Source organism: Xiphophorus couchianus, chromosome 15 (genome assembly GCF_001444195.1).
Source record: "Xiphophorus couchianus chromosome 15, X_couchianus-1.0, whole genome shotgun sequence".
NCBI lineage: Eukaryota > Metazoa > Chordata > Actinopteri > Cyprinodontiformes > Poeciliidae > Xiphophorus > Xiphophorus couchianus.
Genome location: NC_040242.1, coordinates 17912527 through 17930017, shown reverse-complemented (window position 1 = coordinate 17930017; position 17491 = coordinate 17912527). Strand labels below are relative to the sequence as shown.

At 40.8% G+C, this 17491-nt stretch overlaps 1 protein-coding gene across 1 annotated transcript; it reads left to right on the top strand.

Moving 5' to 3' along the window:
* Positions 1-421: 421 nt before the first annotated feature.
* ism2b (isthmin 2b) lies at positions 422-15889 on the top strand. The gene is made up of 6 exons (XM_028041031.1): positions 422-1142; positions 7519-7764; positions 9837-10158; positions 11604-11741; positions 11833-11901; positions 13425-15889. The coding sequence occupies exons 1-6, from the start codon at positions 1032-1034 to the stop codon at positions 13940-13942; spliced, it is 1404 nt and encodes a 467-aa protein (XP_027896832.1). The 5' UTR covers positions 422-1031; the 3' UTR covers positions 13943-15889.
* The last annotated feature ends 1602 nt before the right edge of the window (positions 15890-17491 follow it).

The window sequence follows — 17491 nt, the reverse complement described above, 5'->3', positions numbered from 1 at the left end:
TTCCTAGTACACTGAAATTAAATGACATTTGTTGATTAGGTAACTTTTGAATGCAATCGTATTTTATTTAGAGCAGATATTTTATTCAGAGTAAAGTGAATGAAAAAACAAAAACAAATGTACACCACATTTGGACTTTTTTTTTTTTTTTATCAATACACTTCACTATTTTGAGACTTTGTGATGGTCTGTCACATTATAAAAAACAACTAGTGAAACAAATTGAAGTTTATGGTAAAGTGACTTACTATGAAAAGTTGGGTTTATAATGCTATGCAACTGACTTTGCCTGCCTTCAGTCAGTTTTACTGAACAAACTATTGCTTTCACCTTGTCAAGCTCCTCAGTGGCCCCACTGCACCCTCTCCACACAGCTGTGAGCAATCCCACCCCCAACTCCCACAGCGTGAAACCTCTTAATGCGTGCGTAAAAGAGGCAAGTTTGCCTCAACCGTTTGGCTAGGCGGGACGCGCGCACAAACACGTCGTATAAAACCGTTGGATGAACCTTGGCTTGATAATGGATTAACGAATCAAACAGACAACCAGCGAGAGGAACCCTTAACGCCCTGATATCAATGTATTGGAAGAGAAAACCCATCCACCCACTGACGAGGAGTGAGTCACAGTTTAAAGCAGCTGAATAAGCGTGCGCCGGTGCGGACGGGGAGATTCAGCGTGGGGTATTACACTCTTTTTTCCCCCCTTTTCTCGGGTACTTAAAGCCCGCAGCCGCAGCGGTTTTTATGGGGAAGAGAAGCGTGGAGCTCGCGCCGCCGAACGGACCCACAGCTGCTGCGCGAGCCTCTGGTGTATCCGACATGGACGGTGCGCGGGATGCCGTCGCACGCTGCTGGTGCGCATCTTTATAAAGAGCGACGAGACTTCAAATCTCCATCTGTTCTGAGCTAAAAGTCAGACGAGAGTTTGACGACGAGCGTTTGTCCCGAACCAGCCGGCCGCCTCACCGAGAGCAAACCAGAGAAAAGTACTTTTAAAGGAACTTCAAAGGGAACACCGCCGCAGAGAAGATGCGTGGAGAGGTCGCGAGGAGATTTCAGATGCTGCTCGCGCTTTGCTCGATTCTTCTCGTCAGTTTGGGAACGGGCTTTCCAACAAAACGCAAGAGTTTTACCCATAAAGTAAGAAACTTTTAGTTAAACCTACAATTTTGTTGCTAAGAACGTTAAACAATAAAAATGGTTTATCTTGATCAAATCTTCACTTAGTTAATGCATTTTGGTTTTTATATCAGCTTCCTGGTTATTTTTTATTAGCAGATAACTTTTCTTTTAAAAAAAAAGAGATAACATGGGTTGTAGAAAGTTAATGTAATTCTGTTATTCCAGAGGCGGACCAAAATTGTACAGGGCCTTAGACGGAAGTTAAGTTTGATACCTTCCCAACAGGATTGGGTGACATGGACTTAAGTTTTCTTGTAATATTATTTATCATGATGCTTCTAGCATCATGATAAATGTGATGCTAGAAGTTATTTTATGTCCTCATCTTTTGGCAAAACATCTGCAACTTCATTGTCAGATCTCCACAAATGCAAACACTACTCCACTACCTCTAAAATAATTTGTGTAGTTGATATTCTAGCAGCACAAAATAAGAGCATTCTTCACCATTTCTAGGATACTAATATTTATTCATGCTCTCATGAAACTAAGCCAGTGGAAAGTGGGGGGATTCAAACAATCACAACCACATCTCAGGCTTCATTGTTAATAAAAAAAAAAATCATTAACTTTTCATCATTATAATTAACTCCATGTAATTAATCACTTATTGCCTCTTCCTGCTTCCCAATGCTCTACCAATATTGCCTTTACATATGTTTGAAAGATTGTCGCAAAAGAAATTTTGGGGAAACAAATGGTTTCGTTTTGAAGAGCATCAAAGTCTTTTGAATGACACCAAAATCAAAAGTTATGTTAAAAATAATAAAGTGTCACCAGTTTTGTATCTAAAATTTGGGAATTTGGGGAAATTTCATGATTGACTTGAAATTAAAACTTAAAATTTGGCACAGTTTCAGTATGTATTTATTTATTTTTAGATATTTTCATGATACTTGTGAAGGAAGTTGGATTATGTAAAATATGTTAAGACAATTATGATCGATTGTAGTCCTGTTATTTATAATAGGTACAATAACATTGGCTTTGGGTAAATTTGACCCAAATATGATTTTTTTCCCTCACATATGTGACCCATATCTGACTTTTCATGGCTGTCTGAATGGCCCATTTCCAATCTTTTCACCCAAAATACCCCCAGTTTTGTCCCACTTCCATACTAACTTGTATAAATGTCTAACAGTTTTCAAAGCTTCTGTAGTCAGAACAGTCATATTGCATCGACAATGAAGTGTCCATCACTACTACTACAACTTTTAGACATTTTGACACGGATATAGTTTTTTTTCTCAAATGTGAAAAGAATGTACCTAATTGCGCAAGTTGATTTTGGTTTTAAAATGAACTATAAGCGAAGAGGCTGATTTAAGCAACGCTGTCCTGACTTGAGATCCTCCAAATGTAAAAAAAACAAAAAAATGGACGTAACAGGAAGTAAATAAATAAACCAGTATAATTCTGAGTATGTTTTGTTTGTAGAAATTCACGGTCTTGACTTGTAGCACTCCAAACTTTCCATGAGGGTGGCTGATGAATCACTTCAGTGATCATTTTCGTGCCCTTGGGGGCCATCTGCTGGTTTGGGGGCCAAAGTGATCTGTTTAGTTTGGCTACGCCTGGGGCCAGCTCTGTATTATTGCAACAAAAAAGCAAATCTTAAATGTGTTTCCAATAATAATGCTGAATGAGTATTATAAACAACTTACTCCTCTTTAAAATGTTAATCTTTTCTCAATCACTCCAGTAGGATTTGTGTGCAATGTAAAAATAACAGCTTTCTTGTGGAATATATGGCATAAGCATGACATGCACAGTTTAAGCGCTGTAATTTATACTCTGGTAATTGATTACATGAATCTATCATGATTTAGTTTTCCGAAAATAATTAGCTGATTTCCACCTTTCGACTCAGATCACGTTGCTCTGTTTTTCCTCCAACTCTCTTTCCATGTATAGTAACATTTGTCATGACCGGGCACACACCCTGCCGTCATAAATCCAAACTCGGTGCGTAGCTTGGCACGCCGCGCAATGTGTGTGGCGTGTCTATCTAAGGGGAATGTTTGTGTTATGCGCAGACATATTTGGAAATCAAAGTCTGTTAGTGGATGTGTGTCTTTGATCTCTCCATCTTGTGTGGCCTCCCATTGATGCCCTGTTGGGACTTTCTCTCTCATCATCTGTCTGATTGATGTAAAAGCATAACGGGGCAGAGAGAAAACAGAAGGAAGGAAAAGAAGGGAGTCATTAGAGTAAGATAGAGGAGAAAAGAAAATCCCTGTGGAGTGTGTGACGGTTCATTTCTATCCCAAGCAGTTTGTGGAAGATGACTCCCTACCTGTGCTTGTGACCTGCAGGGTGTAGCAGGCTAAGACAGAGGGGAAGGAGAAAGTGGAAGCTAAGATCGGTAGAGTAACTAGATGCTTATGTAACCAGAATAAGGCAGGCCTTCAGTATCTCCCTTACTGGGGCTCAGGTCAAGTGTCATTCGTCTGGCTGTTTACGTTGGCTCTTTTTTTGTGTGTGTGTGTTAATGTGGAATTTCCTGTTTTTGAGTTTTGCCCCCATCTCTCTTCAAAGTGGAGAAAGAGGAGGATTGTGTCGGAGTGGCCTGTTTTCCCCAAATATCAGGACCTGTTTGCTCTGTTCACTCTCTGCCCTCCTTTGCCACCCCCCCACCCCCCCTTTCCAAAGCTCCACGAGCTCACCCCAGTTCATCTGAGCATGCATTCGCTGTCCTGTTTCTATTTGACAAAGATGCCGATCAAAGAGCATCCATAGTTTATTGTTCTTCTGTAATGGTTTGGAAACAGCCAAGTGCAGGGGCCTTTGATTTCTGCGCACATAAATCAGGCCTGCCACTCTGCGTGCCTTCCCAGACTCCCCGCCAATCCTACCGGATCTCATCCCTAGCCCTTTACTTTGGTCCCCCCCTCATCCCCATGTTGGCTTTGCCCAGCCTTCCAACCTTCTCTTCCCTAACCCGAATGTGTGTCATCATCAGCAGTAGCAATGGCAGTAGCCCTAATTGGGCGTAATCTTTTAAATCGCTTTCAAGCGGCGCTCTCTGCTTATCTTCAAGAAAGACTGCAGTCTCCAGGTCAGGACTGGTGTACCCCTATGCATTTTGTGCAGTCTCCCTGTTAAACACGCCACATGCCATCAGCCACGGGGCCTTTGATCAGGGGAGCCCCACTACCAAGTAAGGAGGAGAGGAGGAGAGCAGGATCACAGAGAACAAGGGGGAGGAAGAAAGGAGGAGGAGAGTGATATACAGGGCGAAGGAATACAAGATCCAGATGTGAAACAAGACGAGATGAGGAGGGTGTGAAAGTATGTGGCCTCTTTCATGGCTCTGGACTTTAAGCTTTTTGTGTTTTCATGGTTGCGTTGGATATATGTGAGTCTTAGGTGAGAACGGTCTGATCCGATATAACAGATATAGCATTGTTGGACAATATTACAGTGTTGGACAACGATTCTTTGTAGGTATTTGAATAAGCCCTGAACATTGGATTGACATCTTCTTTATGGTTATTTTAGGTGGAAAACTTGTTGTCTTTGTTGAGCCCAGAAATAAAATTATGTCCTATGTCTGGGAGAGTAGTGAACTAAAAGCTGGATTTTATTCATTTAAAACAATACTGATAAAAGTGGACGTTGCCAACTGCCTTTAGCATCTTATGTTAGCTATTAGCATCATTAGCAATATTAACTGTGAACAAGAATCTCTGTGTGCATTATCCAGAGAACATAGACCCTTAAATCTGAGATTTCCAAAAGACACAGCTTGACTCTACTCTGTTCAGCAACCAGCTCAGGGTCAATTTGCTGCTCTGCCGATTCAACGAAACGTCTATAAGGAGGGTATGAATTGATGCTCTGTTTAAGACAGCTCCTCTTTGTACCTGGAAAAAGTCATGTACAACACAACCAACTGCCAGACCAACCTAAATAAACACACAAATCGCCTCTGCATATCCTTTAAAAATTGACTTTTGGTCCTCCTTTTGCCTTATTTTAAACATCTACGTCCTACATTTAATTGAAAATGGATAACTTTCAGGATACCTCCCTCTGTAACAACTTCCACTATGAAGAATGTGGTTAGTGTGATCTAATTGAGCTTAAATACTGAGTGTTTTTTGTTGTTGCGTTTGTTTGTTTTTCTGACTTGCAGGTTCCCAGTCAGGACATGCAAACAAAAATTGTCCATTTTAAGTCACCAGCAAAAGTTTTCAGTGAATCTCTGATGAAACTACCCAAATCTCGACTCAGCCTGTTTGATCAACTCAATTTCATTTTCATTTAGATATTTATACATCTATTTTATCAACCATGTGTTTCAAAGCAGTGATGTCCTTTGCATGTCTTTCAGCTAATTTCCATTTGTGGTGGGGGTGTAGTATTTTACAATTTGGTCAAAAACGTCAGAATAAAATGAAATACCAAAAACCTAAACATAATACCAAGTAACTTCATATCACAGCACATTCGAATGCTTCTTTTCCCATGAGTTTTAGTAAGAAACACGCATAACTAACACGCAGTAGTTACATTTTTTGCAAAATATTGAAGTGAATCTTCATCCTAAAACATGTCATAATGCATTGCTAAATGATTAAGTTTTTGTTTGCATCATCTGTCATTTGTATTAGTTTAATTAGTCTACTTTTGCTAGACGTTGAGCTGTTCACTTTTAATTTAATTTATGAATTGTGCTTGCTTGAGATATTCCCCAATAATGGATTCCGTCTAGGGTTGAAAGGAAAAATGATCCTTAATATCTATCCTGTTTGTCACCATTACTTTAAGTCTATTTGAGGAACAAGGCTGAGTTCATCATTTATCATGTCTGGGCTGAGTTATCTTCTTTGCACGCTTCATGTGTCTGCACTCTCGAACGGTGGCACGAGATCTTTATGGGACAATCGCAGGCATCGAAAAGTACATTGTCTTCTGGAGGCCATAACTACAAATCATCAACTCGCTGTTCATGCGTTCAGACAGTTCTCCTCTTTGGCCTTTCAGCTGCCCCTGTTTTGCTGGGCATGACCGCAAGCTGGATCATCTCCAGTCGTATACAAGGACCGGCATAGCATATGACACACATTTTCACCGTTCGTCGTCACTCTTTCTGTTAATTCACTGTATGTGACCCTTCAAGGTCACTTACAGTGGGGGAATGAAAACAGCATCAGGTTCAGACACCCTCGCATCAGCCCAGGAGTCCCACGCCTCCCAGGCCCTCTAATTAAAGCTAAAAGAGGATCTCGCCAGCACAGGACCCCCTTTGTCCACAGTTTGGATGCCATGACTGTTGTGGGAAAAAAAAAAAAAAAAAGGAACGAATGCTGGTTGATCACTTGGCTAGTAATTTGGATGCCTCAAGTCTTTTACAAACTGCTGACATCGCAACAAAACGAAGAATAGTAGTTATTACAAAGAAGTACTACACTGGCTATGTTCCCCAAGTCAGTAGTTTGCAGAACCAAGTCTCTACCAGCGTTGCACATTGCCTAGCGCGATAAGCACTGAATGTATTATCCCTTGATAAATTAACAAGGTGCTTGATCATTTTCACTTGCATGGTTGTTTGTTTTTTCTCATATCTCTCTTTCTACCAAAGACTGATTGACAAAAGTCTGAAGACTTTTGTCTGGTGCATTGGCCTCAACTAGCCCCTTTTTTGAAAGACAACTTTGTTTACAGGGACTTCAGTGTTCATTTTATCTGTTGTTTCGGTTGTTTTGTTTATTTATTTTGGACATTTAAAATGCCTTCCAGTTCCAGTGATAAATGTTTGTCAGAAATTAAAGTTTTATTTATCTCTGGGATGACGTACTGTACGACTTGAAAATGGTCTCACAGCAACAATATCTTTCTCCATCGCAATAACATCTGGCACAATTAATCGCCCAGCAAAATCTGTTGTCACGATAGGCGACAAATATGGACATGTTTGCTTATTTTTGCAAAACAGGGTCAATGTCCAAAAGAAACATGGACTTCTGACCCAGGATCAAATATTTTAGCAAGTTTTCTTTTCAAGATTGCCCAGGTTTTAGAGCTCCATCCAGGTTTATAGCTCCTGTAATTCCCATTAATTACTTCCCTGTTCCTACTGAAAAAAACCTCCACCCCCACAGAAGGATCCCATATTTGACCGTGGGATGGTTCTTTCAAGATGATGTGGGTGAAAATACATAACAAATTTGAGAAAATGTTATTTGACAAAGTTTTGAAAGGTTTAAGGCGTACCTGCGAGTCACTGTAACTGTTAAAAAGTGATATTTATCACAACCTTCTTGATGAAATGTTTTGTGCCTGTGCCAGAGAGTTCAACTGTATATATTTTTGTGTTTTCCATCAGATTCATGGCCATCCAGTTCACACTGGTGGGATCCAGCATGTCTCTGAGGAGCAGCAGAACCAGGTCCAGAGCATTCTGCCTGAGCCGCACAGCCACCAGAGGAGGTGGTCTCACCCCCAGCACCGCTCCGCTGGTGTTCTACCACAGCCCGAGCCCGAGGAGGAGACCAAGCCTTTTATCTTTGACCTGAACAACTTTCCAGACCTCGCCAACGCTGACATTAACTCTCAGAACCCCAACATACAGGCACGTGTGAAGAGGGCACACACGCTTTGAAATGTTAAATTAATACTTTGTTGAAGCAGCTTACTGTATCTGTCTGTAGGATAAATTATTAATGCTGTCAATCCATAGAAAAACCGAATCAGATGAATCACATTTGGACGTTTTGATTAATCGCACCTAATCACCAATTCTATGACCTTGAAATGTCAAAATGCACGTTTTTAAAACATGTTTAAGAAAAGTTTTCATCGCCTCAAACTAAATGTCTGAAGATTTTCAGTTGTCCAGGTTTTCATTTTCAGGAAGATTTTTTGAAAAAGTAATTTGTTTCAATCTTAGTTTAGAAATGTTAACTGATTGTGCTTCAACGGAAGGATAATTCGACGGAAGGATAATTCACTGTCGCAAAAAAACTGCATCCAACCAGGGTTTTATCCAAACGTCCATTGTCATGTTGTTTAATAAAAATTTTTGCCACTAGTTGGACAGAGGGAAGAGGGGAAGACATTTAGAAAAGGAACCGTGGACAGGATTCAAACTCAAAATGTCCGCATCGATGTCTATAGCTTAGCGGCACCTGCTGTAACCGTTGTGTTTTTTAAAGCAAAATTTGCCGCTGAGCAAAACAGCCTGACTCCTCACCAATCTCCTCACTCGACATTGCTAATAGTAGCATCTTTGAACTAAAGCTTAAATTAATTGCGTGCGTTATCGCATTACCACTGACACCCCTATAAATTACTAAAAAGCTTTAAATTAAAAGAAAAAAAAGGGTGTTGCGGAGAAAAGTATGGGTTAGTTTACTTTTTCTTTAAAGTCTCCTATTCTCATGTTTTTGCTTCATACTTCTGTTGAAATTTGAAGGCAGATATCTCTATAATCATGTATGTATTTATTCTCACAATTTAGGATAAACAAAAAGTTCAACATTTTCAAATAAACTTATTCTGTCCAACTCTGGGTAGCTAAAGGGCCATTATGACATAAGATATGCTGATCAGCTACAGCTAACGTAGCTTTTGCTTCTGCAGCTTTTCCTCCTGTTCAAGTCGTACTCGCTTCGCCTTTTCAGTGATGATTAAATCTTTTGTGAGTTACCATATAAACACTTAAAACAGCAGGTTGTACAGTTTATATTCAAACAAACATAGTTTTAGGTCTGATGAATGTGCTGAATTTGGCTTTGGGAAATGCAGTTGCATCTAGGATGAGTCATCTTTGGGTAATAAGAGGTGTTTATCCAGAATGAAGCTTCACTACTTCCCTGAGAGAGTTGTTTGATCTACTGACTGCTCATGCCCACTGATTGACTTTAAATCTGTGGAAAGATTCAGTCATAAGCTTAGTCACCTAATGATTTGACAGGAGTGGGTTTCGGACTACAGCTCGCCAGTTATGTGATGCTTTAAACGTGCATAAATACTTTGCTGAACTTAACGTTTGTGAATGTGTATAAATTCAAAATCAAACTTTGTGCAGGAAAAAATGAAACTTTTTAGAGATACATAGAGAAATCAGCTGTTGCCTAGAATTGGAAAATGTTCATGTTTATTGGCTTATGAAAATCCAGCTAGAAAGTCCAAAATCAGATCTGTTTTCTTATTAGTGAGCTTACCATACTTATGACACTGAAAACACCCCTCTTCGGTGTTGAAGTTGTTTTTTATTATGTTTAAAATGCAGCTGAAACTATATAATCCAAGACATGTTGACATAAATTTGCTGTTAAAAATGAGAGAAAGAGACGTATCAGATAAAAGAGTGAAATACAACAGTGCTTTTATTGCATCATTTTGAAATTTTAACACCTGTGTGACATGAAACACATTGGATTTTGAAAGACTGGCAGCTTTCTAGAGTCAACTTAAACCTCCGACTCCTTTAGGAAATACAGAGGGAGACTTCTAGTGACCCATGTTGAGTCATCTGTACTAATTACCAAAAATAAATCGTCTCAAGTTGTGGCAGTATCCACAGGTCAAATCTTTGAAAAGAAAGTCTGGAAATTGGCCCAAAATCAGTTTCACCGAAGCTTTTACTGTCTATGTTTGGAAGCACCTGGTTAACGAAGCTTCTCCAATTGTTCCACGCAGGTAACCATAGAAGTTGTTGACGACCCTCAGATGGAGGTAGAGATGGACCTGGCCAATGAGAAAGACTGGCTACCTTCCTCCTCCCCGTCGTCCACAGTGGATTGGATCGGAGGCAAGAAGCTCTTCTGGCCCCTCTTCTGGAGCTACACCGATTCCAGCGAGGAAAGCAACAGTCGGTCGGGCGCAGAAGACACCGGCGAGGAAGAGGGGGAAGACGATTACTCTTTAGATTATGGAAGCGAAGAACCCCTTCCCAGCGGAGTGGGGGGAGACTGGGACACTCACTGGAATGAGGGCTGGGATCCCATGGAAAGCTATTTTGGTAAGCTTTACATCTACTAGAAATGGCACAAAAAAATAAATAAAAAGCTTAAAGTAAAACAAACATAGCGGAGTGATAAGATCAGAATGGATGGACAAGAATTACTTATTTAGTAGAATTGCTTTTCACTGTCAGATTGAGCCGAACGATGCCAGCATATGAGGAAGCACGAGCACTCGACCATGAGGACATTTGCGGGCCGCGGCCGCTTTGAAGTCGACACTGTCGTGCCGGTCTCAGAGGCCCGGCGTTTGAAGATGCCTTCCGATGGGCTCGCTAATAACAGCGTGAGGCCGTCACTGTTCTCTGGGACAAAACATCCCTCTGCTTGTGGACAATTAGAGGGCAGATTGGGAACAGAGAATGGCAGGGACCATTTGGCCGGCTCTTTCATCCCTCCCCGGGACCCTTTGGGCCCCCTCCCTCCACTTCTCCCTAACCTCCCCCCGTTTTACGCCCTCACTGTCCTGCGCGGCGCAGCCTTTTAGGCGAGTTCAAGAATTTGGGAGGCTGTAAGGGCACCGCATAACTTGTTATGTGTCTCAGCTTTCACAGACAACGTACTCAGGGATAAAAATAGTATAAAAAAAAAGAAAAGAGAGAGACAAAGAATCGTGAGGTGTGCACTATCAGAGTTTGGAAAAGGAAATGAATCCCAAATGCAGAGCCCCAATCGGATTGGTATTTAGGCAGTTTTCAGGGTTGTTCGAAGCTCTCCTCAAATAGATCCAAATATTTTATAGTTGAGGAAGACTCTGCAGGTGAACGTACCGTCTCTTCGCTTGTCAATTAAGCCATTATGCATTTTTTAATCTCTTTCGATGTTGCGTATACAGGAGGGAATCAGTAAAGGGCAACAATGCAGCCTAAATGGTCACATCTAACGGCATAGTGAACATAAATTAAGGGTGCCAACCTTAGCTCATTCTGTAATTACAACCTCCCTGAGACCTCATGCCCCTTTGGCCACATGTTGAGCTGGCGTTGCCCACAAAGTCAAATTGGGTGCCTGCTACACCCAGGCTGGTATTTCTGCACCCACCTCGCCTTTAATCAAGAATGACTTGTTTTCAGTGTTATTAACACCACAAGGAAATATGGTGCGGAGGCGGACAGCCACAGCACAACCTCTCTCCCTCTAATTTCACTCAAGCCTGCTTAAAAAGAGCAACGGATTGCATGGGAAAGGTTAAACCAGGAGAAAATTGTCATGTGTATAGCCTAAGACGTTTAGGAAACTTTGAAAGCTTGTTCTGGATTAGAGCGTTAGAGTACACAGATTCCTGTCAAAACAAAACTTGTGTTTTGTTTTTTTTTTGCTCTGTTTTTACACTGATCTAATCACAGAGCGTATAGCTGGCTTTGATCTCCATGAAATAAATCGCAAGCGCTTATGCTGGGTTTGGAGTGCGTGGTGATTTTTGGATTTGTTTTCTCTCCCACAGAGAAGGAGACAGATGAATGGACTCCTTGGTCTCCATGCTCAGTGACATGTGGACACGGTGAAAGAAAGAGGACGAAATCCTGTGGCTACTCCTGCACACTGACTGAAGCTTCAAAGTGTGACCTGGAGCCTTGCCCTGGTAGCGTTTTACTTTTAGCTTCGTTTTGAAGAATTTTTGTTTTTTGTCTGATTTCTAATCTAATTTCACCCGTTTCCTTTTGTCCTCGTAGGTGACGTCAACGCTGTGGTGGAACCATTCCCTTTTGAGATGGAGAACGGCACTGAACCGTTTGGAACAGGTGGGTTCTTTCTAGGAAAAACTGGAAGAAAATCTGTTGGAGACTGTAAAATACATAAGGGTAGGGTGAAGGTACACTTTCTAGTAGGGCAGCAGCTCAAAGCACACAGTAGAGTTGGGCGGATCAATCCAAAAAAATCAATTATAATGATACCAAGTCAAGATTTCATTTTGATTTTCTCTCTAATTAAAATTTGTTGCACTGTATTTAGGAAAAATGCACACAAATCATGCTAATTTGGCATTAAAGTATTTTGTAGATACCTATAAATTTTGTCAAAATTATGTTTGAACAAGTTGATTCAAAGGAGAAACTACTAAAATCAGAAGTTTGATCATATATGCATGTATTGATATCAGCAGTACTGGCCGTGCATTTAGCTGGCATGGGTTCGATACCAGAAAATGCTGTATCACACACTTCTAACATGCAGCCAAAGTTAGAATGGGTCAGATCAAGTCACACTGTTGGATTAGAATGGTGAAATCCATTTGAGAATCTGTGATAGAACTTGAAAATGGAGGCTCCAAGGTCGTGTCTTGGCATTCTTAAAAAGTCTGAAATTTAAGTATCTAAAATTAAGGCCCTAAAATGTCTTTAATTTGTTTAAAAAAATCAAGTGGCCTCAAATATGTTAATCAAAGGTCTTAAATTTTTGTTGCAGCAGAACTATTTAACATTGTGTCGTCTGTGTGGTTTTAAAAATGTTTTCACACAGAACGTTTCTGTCAGGCAAAAATTTGAGTCACGCGCAAACATGGTCTTTGCTTTTTGTGACTTTGAGGGTTTGCGTTTGAGGCTACCTGTAAGCAATATGCCACAGCTAGTTGTGGCAAAACTTACCAGTTTTTCTGTCACTGGTAAGTATAAATTTATTGCCAGTCGGCTGGATGACATTCGTCTTTGCCATTGACTCACTTCTGTTGTCAACTCCATACCAAGGTAGGTGCTTTATGTGCAAAAAAGCATGGAGGTGGGGATTAAGACCGTAGGCGACTTTCTTTAAATTTCTGTTATGATACGGTTCTTGAATTTCATTCATAAAGGCCTTAAAAAGGTTTTAAAAACTCTTAAATTCCAGAAATCCTATCATAGATTCTGTCCATATAATCTGACTGACTTTAGGTTATTTTGCAAACAGAAACAGGCAAGAAAAACTGGTAGAGACTTACCCTAAAAGACTTCAAGCAGTAGTTGTTAGAAGGTCAGTTAGCACTTAACTTCAGCTTCACAATTATCCAGTACTTCGTGTTGGTCTACTACCAAAAATCCCAACAACATTACTCAGAAGTTTGTGAAAAAGCATTGGGATTGTTGGGTAGTGAGTCACGATGCTACATAGCTGATATATTTTCCCTCGAGAAAGCAGATTGTTCTTGTTCTGAACTGTAATATAAAGGTTTAGGAAAGGCACCCATAAGATTTCAGCTTGGCTCCATTCTGGCACCTGTTCATTCTATCAGCAGAGCTCCTGTAAACTACTAAAGACACAGCTTTGCTTCCTCTGTCCTCTTTCCCGACAGATGTGGACAGCTGTGAGAAGTGGCTGAACTGCAAGAGTGACTTTCTCCAGAGGTATCTGCAGCAGGTCTTGTCTGAGCTGCCCAGCTGCCCCTGCTCGTACCCGTCCGAAGCGGCGTACACCGTGGTGAGCCTCTACGACGAGACCCGAGGGCGGCCTTTCCGCTGGCGCGACGCCAGCGGCCCGACGGAGCGGCTGGACATCTACAAGCCCTCGGCGCGCAGCTGCATTCGCTCGGCGCTTTCCAGCGACTCGTCCACTCTGGCGGCGCAGCATTGTTGCTACAGCGACCGCGGGCGCCTGATCACGCGGGGGAAGGGCGCGGGCACGCCGAACCTCATCAGCACCGAGTTCTCGCAGGAGCTGCACTTCAAGGTGGACGTCCTGCCTTGGATCCTGTGCAAAGGGGACTGGAGTCGCTTCCACGTGGTGCGGCCGCCGAATAACGGACTGAGTTGCCCAGAAAACCCCCATGAAGACGTGTTTATGAATGAACTTGAAGAGGCCAGAGAGTACTGAGTTACTACAGCCAAAACAACTACAGTCCTAATTTATGATGAAACAGCCTCTGCTAAAAAATAAACATAAAGCCACATATGAGCTATTAATCATGCAAAACCCTCAAAGAACCTTTTCATTTGTGATTGTGTACTTTGATGAGGTTTGTGCCCACAGCATCATTGTCCTATATCCAGACTCGGCCAACTGATTTACATGAAAGGATGAGGGGGGGAAAATGGTCGGTTTTCATCTTCCCACACATTTGGTGTTGTATCAATTTCTTTCTTTCTAAAGTTCATTCCCTCTGAGGCTTGTTTTCTTGTGTCCTGTAGTTATTGTCTAATATTGGATGATAACATATGGCCTAAATCCTATATTGCTTCGTAAAAATGTAAATGTTATGTTAATAAAGTGGTCCTTTTCAAGATACAAACAAAGGTATGGTAAGCTAATCACTCATCTTAACGCTGCTACAACGTAAAAACCCTCAGACCTTATGAGGATTTTAACAAATGGACACACAGATCCAAAAGACAACACGTGCATTCGGTGCTTCTCCTCTCCCCGCCCCCATCACTACTGCAAACTATAAAGGAATATGGATCTGAATATGAGTGATTCGAAAGGCAAAGTGACTTTTCGCAGTCAATTGTCCTTGTAAGACTTGTTAAGAGAGCATTACGAGAGTAGCCTGTAGGCGGAAATGATCCAGAAAAATCCCATTCGATTTTAAACGTTTTGTGGCGCTGACTCGCTTTCAGCCGTTTGCTTTCACGACCAGGAAAAATACATAATCCGGGTGCCAAAGAGATACAAATCAGACTGTTGGTGCCAGTGTAAATCCAGCCTCCACATCTCTACCGTGCAGATGTAGACGAGGAGCAAGTTGGGCAATGGTTAGATTGTGCATGTAGGTGTGTCTCTACAATGTTCTCAGGGGGGGGACTAACTGATCATGCTAAATGAAATCGGTTCATTTACCTCATCAACAGGATACTTTGTGGATCTAGTACAGAAGCATGTTGGGGCAAGAATTAGTCGATGTGTAATCTAGATAGAAAGCGATGAACTGATGATGCTTTTTCAGAAGGCATTTGGATCCTTTACGTTTGGTTAATTCTTTCAAGCTGCTGGATAGAACCGGATTGGATAGAAAAGACATTCCTTCCTAAATAAAGTCAGGAAGTCGGCTGACACAGGATATTGGTACTGGCAACAGGAATAAGGCGGTACGACCAAATATTTCAGGCTTTAGCCATTATGTATGGTGCATGATATTAAAAAAAATAAGTTTTTACCTGTGGCCAAACATGTTTCAGCTTTGTGATGGATACACATAAAACGTGACCGCTGGACTTGTCCTTTCTATCCAACCTTATTCCACGGATATTCGCAACAAACCTCTTTTCAGGAAATCTGCCTCCATGCGCATACAGGCATTTGTACTTTGAAATAGCCAATTTTAAAGTAAGGCACTTTATTTTATTTTACTTTGTTGTTTTTATTTTTTATTTTTTGCCATTTATTAACAATTGTGTTATTGTGAAGGTAAGCTCAACAGAAATGCTGCGTTATTTCATGAAGTTTCATAACATGTAAGAAGTGTTGATATATATATATATATATATATATATATATAAACAAAGCATGATCTTTTTGTGATTTCTGGGTCTAGTATTACGTATTATGGTGTTGTACAGTATTTATTTGTCTGTTCTGTTTTGTTTTTAAGTTTGCTGAAGCTTTGAACTGTCTCTACGCTCAGCATGGTGCACTAATTGAATTGAACAAATGAAGGCACCCGGTTACAAGGGAAGCATTTTTGCCTCATATCACTTTAAACAGCAAACAGTGTGTCTGTGTTTCAGGTTTTTGTTTTGTTGGACTGCTCTATGAATATGTTGTTGCAATTATACTGAAGAAATATATAAATATATATATATATATAAAGAGTTTGCATTCATCGTCTGACATCTTAATGTGTTTTCTTTCCTCACACCTTAGATAAAGGTGATTTCAAACCGCCTTTAGTTTGCTGAGTCGAATTTTCCAAGACAATTTCCGAACACATGAGACATAAGTCACCATAAAACAGTGTTACTATTTTAAAACAAAGACAGAGACTTCTGTTTAAAACTGTTTTAGCGTCTTATGTTATCAATTAGCTTGGTTAGATACGTGTGAACAGTAGTCTGAGTGTTTAGCCTGGATAATGCAGAGCCAGACTTGAAATCAGCTTTTGAATGTTCAATAAAAAAAAAAAACCCCAGACATTTAATGATCAAAAGAATAAAACAGTCAGCTCCTCCTGAATCCTGCTCCAGATTAATTCTCCTCCTTTTCTGCTAGTTCAACAAAACGTCCTCAAGTCAGAATTGATGTCCCGCGGCAGACATAAACTTTTGCAAGTTGAAAAGGTTGTGTGTGTGAAACGGCCAAAGCCACAAAAGCAAAATGACCAGCACCCGCCAAAGTCTATTTTCCATTGTAATAGCCTGACAGAAAAGCCAACGGGCCGAATAGAAAATAATATTTTCAGTAGCTTCTTACAACTTTTGTCGTGCTTCTGACTTAAACACCTGAGTTAAACACTGAAAATCACTAGCTTTGCATCTTCTTCCCATTGCAAAAGAGTGTTGTGGTTAGCACAACCTGGAGCATATATGGTTCATTCACTGATCAGAAAAATAATTACATTTTCTCAGAAGTTGGCAGTCAGACATTATCGAGCTGAAAATCTATTGATTCCGATTTAGTCACCTCAGTAATACTGAAAATTGTAAACTTTGAATTTAACAGCTTCGACACTGAAGAGTGTTGTGATGTGACTTAATAAGTATGGTGCGTTTGGTGATTACAAAAAAAGATTAGACGTTTAAGTTTCCAACCTTGGTCGGTAATGTCAAGAAGAGTGTTGCATTCTGCGTGATCTGGAACATGTAATGCATTCACTGATCAGTAAAACCCTGGATTTTTTTGAGTTCCCGAACATCGTCACAGTCCTAACAATTGTCAGACCAACAATTTACTTGTCTAAAAAGAACAACACCAACAAATTAGTCACAGTTAAATTCTGATAAGAAAATAAGTGTGTGCTCCTTTTAATGTTGTTTGTTCCATTGAATGGGATTTAATGAGAAACCACAATGTAGCAAGCCAAAGGTCCGTGTTTCATGTTGCTCAGTCTGTCCACTGCACAGAACTGATGGAAACTAGAAAGCTGCGCAATCTGTAAGAAAAAAAAAACAGTTAGTGGTTTTGTGAGTTAATGACCACTCTGATGAGGAGCAATCAGAATGAGCCTGTAATCTTTTCCCGTCAAAGCTACGTTTTCCACATGCAACAGATCCTGAAAATAACAGGAGCCGGCTACATGTTGCAAAACTCGCAAACTTTGAATGCAATCGCTAATTTCATCCGAGCCACGGGGTTTTCCCCCCTGCAGGTTTATCTGATGTGTTCAAGTCATCGGTCATACGCATTCTCTACTCAAAACAACCACCCACACCCCTGCATTCACTCATCCGGGGCTTCTTCTGGTGGTTTATGAAAGCGACAAATTTTCAA